This window comes from Taurulus bubalis (genome assembly GCF_910589615.1).
Source record: "Taurulus bubalis genome assembly, chromosome: 10".
NCBI classification, from domain to species: domain Eukaryota; kingdom Metazoa; phylum Chordata; class Actinopteri; order Perciformes; family Cottidae; genus Taurulus; species Taurulus bubalis.
Window position 1 is genome coordinate 16,093,548 of NC_136598.1, and position 10,876 is coordinate 16,104,423.

The following is a 10,876-nucleotide window of genomic DNA, read 5'->3' on the forward strand; positions in this document are numbered from 1 at the left end:
ACTGTATGCATGCAATGCAAGGCCTTTAATTCCCATGTTGCATCTTTAAAGATGATTAAAGGGATTAATTTATGACCAAAGAGATGGCGGTTTCACCCCAAGACTGAAAATGTGGACAGGAATTGAATAAGACTAAACTGCTCATGATGACTTGATTGTGTCCAGTTACACACACGTTGTCAGGGCCTTACAGTGGCCTGTGGGCTGAGAATCTCCCTTTAGATAATAAGCGTGTATGAGACTATCATGTGTGTGTGTGTGCGTGTGTGCGTGTGTGTGTGTGTGTGTGTGTGTGTGATGGTGAGGTTGCATGTTGACAATGTGTCTGCCGACACACATTTTTGGTGCGTCTGTGTGTACACTGCTGTGTTCCAGCTGTCTGAGTGGATAAGGCTCAGTAGGGGGACAAACACTGTATTGAAACACACACACACACACACACACACACACACACACACACACACACACACGCACACACACACACACACACACACACACACACACACACACACACACACACACACACACACACACATAGAATAGCTGTGGGGTCTGTGCTATAATGGGGAGTGTCTGTTAGTATTTACTCAGCAGAGTTTTGACAAGACCACAGATCCCAACTAGTGAGAAGCAGAAATAATGGGAAACTGAGAATGGGATATATTATGCAACATGCTGATGTTAATGAGAATTATACTTACCGGCAGTGAAAAGATAAATGCTATTTTTCAGGACATATTGGAAACTGTATATCCCAAGTTTGTCATCATGGTTGCTACCCGGCTCATTAAAATATCATATCCTCATGACAACGATTTTCCTCTAAAAGCTAACTGGGTGCCAGTCACACATGCATTCCTCTATTCTGGGCATCACATGACATTTCCCAATACAGAAGAGAAATTCAATAATATAGACAGTAAACTCTCTTTAATGTGTACCATTCCACTGGATTGGTTCATTTCGACATTCTGACCAAATCTGACATGGAGCTCAAATCAATTTCAAACTTTTACAGGAATTCTTTCTTCACATTTTTACTCATTGCAAAATACGTTCAACACTTTTGCTCTCCTATAAATATCTTTTCAGTGATGAAAAAAAGAATAACGGCAAGATACTGTGTCAAGGTTTCAAACATCCTGTGTAAACTGGGAGGCAGATGAATTAATTAATTAATCAATCAATAAATGTATGTTGTGAATCCTACAGATTAACCAGCTGGCAGTGAAGAGATTTGTATCAGTCTGTAGAAAAATATATAGCCACATGTCTCAAGAGTTTAGTGAAAACTGTTCAGCAGTTAAACATAACAACTGCATGCAAGCTTGTGGCCTGTCGAGTGTTTTATAGCTAACATTAAGTGTGTGAATGACACACGCCATGACCTCAGTACTCAAGATATCCAAAACTAGATAAGTGCAGATGTTCAGTTGCTGAGTGTCACACATGCAGAGACCAACCTGAGTACCTTCCAAATCTAAAACAATATCAGAAGGCATCAGTGTGGTCCATTATCTTCCATTAAGCTGCCTCATCGTGTATAGGACCTCTGCCAGTTGTAAATGGCATGGATATTATGGGAACACGCTGGCACTCGTTTACATGTGCTGACACTGCGGTGGCGGAACGCCCTCCCTCCCGCTCCTCCCCCAAGCCCTCTCCTCCGAGCAGCGAGCTGCTTTGCTCTCTCCTCTGCAGCAAAGAAGTCTGTGGTCGCCCTGAAGAATTCCAGCAGAGCTGTGTGGCTCCAGTTGGTCCAACGGCTCTGCATCCCACTGGTCGGTGCAGCCGCAGGACTGGCTGCACCGAATGCACCAGCGGCGCTCCCCGTGGGCTGGGTGGAGAAACCACAGTGACTTCCACGGTCAGTTAGGAGGAGGAAGAAATGTGGGTTTGTTTCAAAGAGTTCAAAGGGGACCGTGGATTGGGCGTCACCGCGGACTGGGTCATCCTGAGCGCACACGCTCAGAACGGGAATAGCCACTTCATCCACGTCTCTCAAGGGTTCATTGCGTTCCCAGTAAGCGTCCCAGGTACCTGAAGTATTGCAGATACTGCTGGTCCCTGTTGGTGCTGTTGGTGCTGTTGGTGCAGAGCCCACCTGTCCAGTCTGACAGAACAATGCCTCCTCCAGGCCACGTAAGGAGCAGCTAGAAAACAGGCTGTCTGTCTGTATGCTGTCACCCAGCACCGTCTTGTACCTGCAGATCATCCGGTCACACACACAAGCACAAAGGAGAACACAAGCATATCAATAAACAGGAAGAACAAGAAAATAACTGGGAAATTTTGAAGAGCTGCACAGGTCCCTAGTGGCATTGATGAGAGAAACTTTACCTGAATCACGATGTCTCTCAGAATCAATGACCTGACACTGAGCAGGCCACCTGTTGCTACAGCAACTTGATTGTCTCCTTAATTGTCTGTGCTTTTCCAGTAAATGGTAAGTGAGCACTTACATCTGTTTTTTTTTTTTTTTACAAACTGTGTATCCCTTTTGGCTGATTGAAGATTCATCATTTTCCATGTCTGTGTATTTTGTCATCATCTTCTTGACACTGTGATATCTTACAGTGGTGTTGGTCTCATTCTGTCTTCCAAAACGCATTATTCTCACATAAACTAAAGCAACATGTTCCAAAAGGATAGGCTTTTTTAAATACTGCTTACCTGCACCCAGAATTCTACTGTAGAAATATAACTTTAAATGATATTTCCGTAGTTCTGGTTGTTATTGGTAAGTACTCAGGTTAATTGCTGACACCTGGGAATGTGGCAACGTATTGTGCACACGTGTTTCTTGTGTGAGGAGGGATTGCTGTATGTAAGTTTAGGTGTGCTCATGTCTGATCTTGCTGTTTTCTGTTCTACAGGTATTGTGGTAGTGAAGTTCGCTGTGCTACTTTGGTGAATACAATAACCAATATAAATAAAAGACTGAACTATAACGCATATATGACGCATAATGAATCAGAATCTTACTTTGAAAAAGTTTGGTTCACTTGAGACTTTCTGTTTCCCTCACCTTTTATATTTTGTTCCCATCATCACTAGTTTGCCCACACACCCCTCAACACCATGCCAGCACGCTTCCCTCCATACCTGCTGAGACAGATCTTCTGGTAGAGCGCCAGCGCCCACTGCAGAGGCCAGCACAGCCCGCTCTCAAACCAGCTCTGGCAGCGGAACACGGGTGACAGGCAGACGGCAGCCGTCATGTAGCTGGATGATCCACACTCGCCAAGGTAAGAGAGGAGAAGGCCCGAGCCTGTGCTCTCGCTGACTGCATACAGTCTTCCTGCAGGCTGTCTATGGCGAATATAGCGCACAGCTTCGCGCAGATCTGCGGGGTCACCAAACTGCTGCAGCTTGAGGGTGGTGAGCGGGGTGCTGTTGTGGCTGCGGCGGTTGAAAACTGCTGGAAGGTAACCATGGGACAGTGCTGTTTCACACAACTGTAGAGAGAGAGGAGATAAATGAGCAAAAGTGAAAGAGAAAATAGCACATGATTCCATGGTATGACAAAAAGTACAAGGTTTACGGGTTGGAAAAATCCATAATTTTTGGGAAAATTATGGATTTGTGGGGAATTCTATATTTAGTGTGATTGCTCCTTTGAATTACAAAGAGGATTTTCAGCCATAAACCAATAAGGGAAAAGTATGAATCTATGTTGTTACCATTACAGAGAAAAGACAAGGAATGGTTATTAGACGATGCATTTTACATACACGTATACATAAATAACTCTTTTCTGTTCTCCTGAATAGTGCGGCCTGGTCTCTTGTAATTCCACAGAATCAAACAATGCCCCTTTTAGAAATCAGTTTCCATGTAGTTTCACTAAATTTCTTTGCGGTTGTAACACCTGAAATGTCATGGTACTACTTTTTATTGTAAGGAAAAATAAATGAACAGTTGCTGAGGGAAGTGAGAACACAGTGAGATTGCACAAGTAATTGTTGCTGTGCTGCTTAACTACTTTACACTGTATTACTACAGAATAGGTGAAACCATCATTACCCAATTGAAAAAGAACAGTCAACATTTTGTCATACCATGGAATCATGTGCTATTTTCTCTTTCACTTTTGCTCATTTATAAGTTCAAACAGTAAAACAACCAACTCTTGCTAGACAGATAATACACATACTATTGCACTTCTTTGTTTGACACAGATGAACATGAGATACTGCCTTCCCAACGTGGCTCAAAGAAGCACACAACTCAGTGGCAAAACATGGCTAAGGAAGCCTCCCTATGCTGATTGTTTTAACATAAACGTGTCAACTTTAAGGCAGTTTTCTGACACCGTGGAGGCCTTGGTGAAGGCCTTGGCGAAGGCCAATAATACAATCTTATTAGATGCGATGATGTCCATGCAGCCAGATTCTCGGATACTTGAGTATACAGAAACCTGTGATCTCACGTCTCTGGCAGAACGGTGTTCCTATCAGTCAGCTGCAGTGTGAAGAGTAATACCTCCACGAGAGATATTCTTTTTATGTTTATTTTGATATAAACGTGATATTATTACATATTTGCGCTGAATGAATGTAAGAAACAACTCTTTCATGTTTCCTTCACAGAAAGTCTGATTTGTAAATCTTTTTAACCAATGTGTTAAACTTGACAAGAGCAATTGTATTCAGCACATGAAAACCTTTTTACTTTTCTTTAATGCTGAGGAGAATATAGTAGAACATATCCTCAGAGTTTACAAATGTGTGTGCTCAAAACCGTATAATTAAGGCCCCATTAAGCATAATGTAAAACTGAATAACAAATTACAAGAACAAGCCAGTTTCATACAAAGCAGTTTTTTTCAAAATCTGTAAAATGCTCTTCTGCTCACCCAAAAGCCTTTTTATCTTTGAAAGAAGCCTCAGGCACAAATGGTAACCAGTCCACCATTTTTATTTTGCTTTAAAGTCTCTCCAAATCAAAATGGTTCTGCTGCTGTTTTTATTCTCTATGCATGTGTACACAGTAAACTGTTCTTTATTAGAAACATTACAAGCCTATAATAATGTTAAAGGAGGAAAGCAGAGAAAATATATACGTTCGTCTTATAGTCTTGGCTGCTGATAAGCTTATTGTACGCATCACTTGTGATTACTAATGATAGTAAACATCATCAGGCTTTAATAAGTCTAAACAAGATCTTATAACTACATCAGTGGCGGGCCGTCAGGGCCAGCTAAGCCTTTTCTGCTGGCCCTGAATCGCAAGTGAATGCTCAGGTAGAAAATCCACGGCCCACCACTGAACTACATAAAGTGTGAAAAATAACTTTGGCCAGTTTTAATAATAATATTAACATTTCATACAGCGCTTTTCTAAGTACTCAAAGGCGCTTTGACGTTTTGATTTGGAGCAGAGCTGTACATGGAAATTAGAGATTGTTCCAGTCAAGGCTCTGAATATTACCTTTAAAATACATTATTCAAGCCATAACAGTCTTCCTTCTTCCCCTCAACATAGAGGGAGTAGTGTTTTCTCTTACAAAAGTGTGTGGTCAGAAGAAATGGTGGTAGCCTGTGCAAACAAATTGTCTGATGACATGAGTTACATTCTGCTTCAAATCTGCAGAAATCCCAGTGTGATGCAGAAAGTGCTGCAGAATTGCTGCATGAAATATTTACCAGCTGAGGAAGACTGCAGTGGGATTTTTGCCACTTTCTGGTTGTGCATAAAAAGAGGATTTACTCGGCCAGATGCATCGCTCGGCAGTGCCAGGAGAGCTCTGAGCACCATTCACACACTTATTCATTAGCCTCTTGGCTAACTCAATACATATACTCTTTTGAATCATAAGACGAGGAGAAGAGCCATTTTTGATGAATATGAATCACTTAAGTTCCGTTCAATTCCCAAGGATATTGAGAGACACGATTTAGATATTTCACAATTTAAACTGCATATGAGGGCCGGTGGCTGAGGGATGAATGTTACTGAGATTAAATTAGGTGAACTGAGTGTGAAATGATTTTGTCCTGCTCACGCCTGCCTGATATTAATAATACAACGACACTGTGGTGATGCACTGTGTGAATCACCCACTATAACAGGCACAGTGAGTGATGAGTAACAACTGCTCACAACACATACTAAACACACCTTCAGGATGGCAAATAAAATGAATGGAAGAATGAATTAAGTCCATAACAGATACAGCAATACAATGTGTTACCAAAAGGAATAATATAATATTGTTTGGACAATCTGACAAAGCCACCAGCTTTTAGGGAACACTTGTCCTAAGTGCTTCTTCAACGTGACTTTCAATTCAATTTAAGTAGCGTGACCTTTTTCCGAGATCGTATTTATGCGACTTTTATTTGTAGCCATAATTCTCCAAAATTGCATCATTTTCCTTTTTTAGAGATCTCAGCGTCATTGCAAGAGAAGCAAAAACAACAACCAGCTGCTCAAGCAGTTTTCTGCCCGTGCTGATAAACTGTCAGCTCAGTGACAAATTCCTTCAGCCGGTCGTCATCCACACGGCTTCTTATACACAAACACACACACATACACACTAGAGAACGCAATATTCTCCTCCCCCGCTCAACTGAAACTAAGACATACTGTAAATACAACAATTTTCCATTCAAAGCATATTGAATAAGTTGAGCCCACATATTGTTTAAGCAGACTTCAGCAGCTTCATCTTGACATGTTGCCACAAATCAAGTTAATTTAAGGACGTTAATTCGATTAGAAGCCTTTTAGAGGCAACAAAGCATCTCGCTACAATGCTGTCCTCTGTTCAGGTCAATAGTTTCCCTAAATACTCTTCAACAGGCCCGTGTCCAGGGAATAGATTTGCGCCTCTGAGTTGGATATGTGCCGGCAACATTTTCAGAAATAAGGGATGGTAATATATACTATAAACTATATATGTATAGGCTCACCCAGCCTTATATGTAGATAAAACAAATGATACAAATCAAGATTAAAAGTGACTGTACTTGTTGTATAATCAATACCATGACTGACATTTTTATAGTTAATCGGTTGGCAGTTTCCAGACCAAATAATTGTATGAAGCCTAGCTAAACAAAGCAGAGTCTGTTGCATTACGGCAGAGATAGAAAGCTCTGTCCTTCCATCCAACATGGCAGCGCGGCTGGAGAAGAGGGGTTACTTAAAAGACCATGACTACATACTGCTGTATTGGTCTTATTGTAGTTGAAATATATTAGTTTCCTGTCAATATTCTTATAAGTTAAATGAGCATCTACTATTATAGGATGGTAAGAAATGTGATACTATGTCATTTTAGCATAGACAGAAGTGCTGCCATATCCTAATGGTCTGATTGAATATTACAGATAGGGCAAGGCACTGATATTGGATAACATTTTGGGCATACATTTGCATTTAGCTGAACGTGTGGTGAGAATTTACTCTGTGTACTCTCCACACACATATTTTGAATGGTGCAACAGAACAATTATGGACTTTAATTCCGCCATTGTTCACTTAATATTAACATAAAGACCTTCAAACTGAAGCTAAAAAACAACTCTCTACACATATTGTCATTGTCGTGCTTCAAAACCAAGAGCCGACCCAAGAGCTAAGTTGCTGTCTTACAGACTGGCACCTGGTGTGTTGACAACAAACAATGAAATTCACAAAGAAATGAGGGGACAGAAAACACAGATCTAACGCCCCATTTGCTTCTTTGGCTCCTAACTCAGTTCATCTAAATAGTCAGTGTATCTTGGTATTGAGCTGCTTTGTGCTGGTAATGTTTCTGTGATTAAAACATTTCCGACCCTGACTAAGTATTACTGCGACTATTACCTCTCTCACTGATCTAATCTGCACGAGTGCCGAGCTGTTATCCCATCCTGCCAAGCATTTCGAAAACTCCAGGCTGCTCTCTAAGCAATCAGAAAAGACAATTATCCAAGTGTTGAAAGGTAAATTACACAAAGCGATATACTCATATCTATGAAGAATGAAAAATACTTGATGTGAAAAAGAGTGCCAAATGCATACTGAATAAAACCCTTATTATATATATTATCATATTATATATTATAACACAATTATGGTCAGGAAAATGGCTGCAACAGCTGGATGTCTGCCTCCTGGAACATTTTATGGCCTTTCAACATTTTGCTCTAAACAGGTAACACAGATCACTGAATATTGGGCTCACTCCTGCATGCCTTTACACACCTCAAGTAGTATATTAAACTGAACTCTTTGCGTGATCTTTTTAAAGTTGAGGATGAAGCTCTCTCACAGTCTCACTTTAAAGATACTGCAGAAGATGATAAGCTTGCCACACAAACTGACAGTTTACAGGGAGGTTATGTGCCGGACATGCAAACAAATCACAATGTGTTATTTTTACACTTCAACATAAAAACTAAAACAAGATATATGTATTTTTTTGTAATCGTGTGTTATGATCCTATTAGTATTTAGCAGTATTTCAATGCACAGTGAGATATCTAACTAACTGGCTGAAATAATGTATGTATATTGCGTTTGAAATAACCACATTTCAAACGTTCAAGCATTGAAAAGACTGTGTATGACTATTGTCAGGTACTTTATTAATGTTTGATTATGCCATTATGCAAATATTTATGGATCATGCCAGACCATATGAATCGAAAGACAAACGAAGAGTAAACGTATGAATGATTTAAGAGGAGGTGGCCCATTCATAAATTCATGAGCTACTGAAATGTGCCATGTAAAAGAGAAGGGGACAGGAACCGCATGCCCAAAATAATCTACATTTCTTCTCTGTTTCTTCTCTGAGTCACAGACATAGACCCACGTGTGTGTCTGCCCACGCAAACACGAGCTCTTCTTCTTACACACACACTCACACGCACACACACACACACACACACACACACACACACACACACACACACACACACACACACACACACACACACTTGGTTATTCAGGAGTGATCTTAATTGGTGTATATCCCTTGTTGTGCCTCAGCTTTCCCAAGCATAACTGGCTGTCAGCATCACAGAGTGATGGCCCAGAAATAAGCAAGAGAAAAAGAAGATCTGTCTGAATGTAACAATTACTTTTCATCTCCATCCATTTTGCATTTTCCTGTTGTAAAACCACATATTTATAAGGTTTTAACTGTTTTCCTTCTATTGTTGTCGCTCCATTGTTTATTAGATTTGCATACAAAGTCGATCACTCTATTAATATCAAATTATTTGGCTTTGTTGATGTTGCGTTCATGCAGAGTTTGGTATTTCTGACACACAGACCTCTCGGTATGAATTGAAATGAGCAATGCCAGGTGCCCAGAGTGGTGCGAGAGCCAGCAGGCGGTCATGTGGAGCAGGGCTGCACTTCCCCAGGCCCCTCACATTAAGCAATGTTTTGTAATCCCTCGCTCAATTACCTCAGTCAGTGTATTGAACGAGCAGTTGAAAGACTGGTGCTGCTTTTGCATCTGCTCTTCTTTACTCCTCTACTATTTTATTCCAACTGAGCTTATCAAGGCTTAAACTCAAGTGATTGCCTTTGCCCAAATGAGCATTGTTGATTTGCACTTAAAGGACTGAATGTGTGAGTTCTCTTTTGAGATAATTGGTCCTCTACTTTTTACTATCTGAATTTGAAAAAGATTGGTTCTGTTACTGTTTAATATTGTTGTATTTTAATATATTTTGATGAGAAGTATTTTTTATCAGGTACATTATATCGGGTAAAATATATCCGACGTTAGTGATGCTGTTACTATTTGTAACGATAGTGTTGTAGGGTTAATATTGTTGTATTTTAGCTATAGAACAGAATACAACACTCTCAAATGGCCGCTGAACTGTATGAGAGACAGATTAGAGACAGAGCGGCTACAAAGTTCATCACAAAACAAAACAGGATGAGGAACCCATACTCTGTTCAGCAATCAGCTCAGCTGAACGTAAAAAAAACAAAAAAAAACTTAACTTAACATTCTATAACTTTTTTGGCACATCGTCTGATCTATTGAGTGACTGTCGGTTCAGTTTCTGCATGAATATGATCTAGTCGATGGTTATTAAACTCCTATAATTTTATGCAGTGAAGTCTGAGAAAAGCCAAGAACGCACCTTCAACACATTTCTAGTGAACTTCCCAAAAGAGTTTGGGATGATGAGCAGAACGGGACTGGTGGAGTGACTGGAAGTCCTGCGTCGTTTCTGGTAGGCCGGCACTGCCCAGTCCAGTGCCACCAGCCCGTCATCGCTCAGCTGCAGGTTGTCCCGCACGAACTGGACCGGGCTGTCGTACGGCCAGCACGCCTCGTAAACACTCTGGAGGAAGGCGCTGGCCCGCCACGTCCAGCCGACGCACGGCGAGTAGTTACTGAAGGTCCTGCAGTGCTTCAGGAGATAGTTGGCCAGTGCGGACGGTTTACATATGAGTGCCACGGTGCGCGCTTTCTCTCCGCAGGCTGCCTGGGAAACGCCGCTCCCCGCTTGCTCCGAGACGCACCTCCCGGTCTTGTCCTTGGTTGGTTGTTGCGAAGTCCCCAGTCCCTGAAGCAATAAGGCATCCGACTGGCTCTCGGTGCCAAAATATGTGGAGCCTGGCCAGATTAAGACCACCAGGATCACAATGCAGAGAGCCACGAGCCATCCCAGCATTGGCGCGGTTGTTGGTAATTGAGCGAAATGAGCACAACACGGAGGCTTTCCACACCTTATTCTGGATCTGAAGTTGATAATTACAAATGTATATGATAGAACGCAGTCAACGTGAACATACTAGCTCTAACAGTGTGCCGATCTTGTGTCCTAAATTGATGCTCAGCTAGTCCGTGAAGTTTGGTGCTTCCCTCGGTGCCAAGGCGCACCAGTGTCTCGTCTTTGCAGACCCGTCT

At 41.5% G+C, this 10,876-nt stretch overlaps 1 protein-coding gene across 1 annotated transcript; it reads right to left on the reverse strand.

Annotated features, from left to right (window-relative positions):
* Window positions 1-1,534: 1,534 nt before the first annotated feature.
* On the reverse strand, window positions 1,535-10,640 carry abhd15a (abhydrolase domain containing 15a; the record flags this gene model as incomplete). Its single annotated transcript, XM_079225238.1, has 3 exons — window positions 1,535-2,204; window positions 3,106-3,458; window positions 10,104-10,640. The coding sequence occupies 3 exons, from the start codon at window positions 10,638-10,640 to the stop codon at window positions 1,535-1,537; spliced, it is 1,560 nt and encodes a 519-aa protein (XP_079081364.1).
* Window positions 10,641-10,876: the final 236 nt, after the last annotated feature.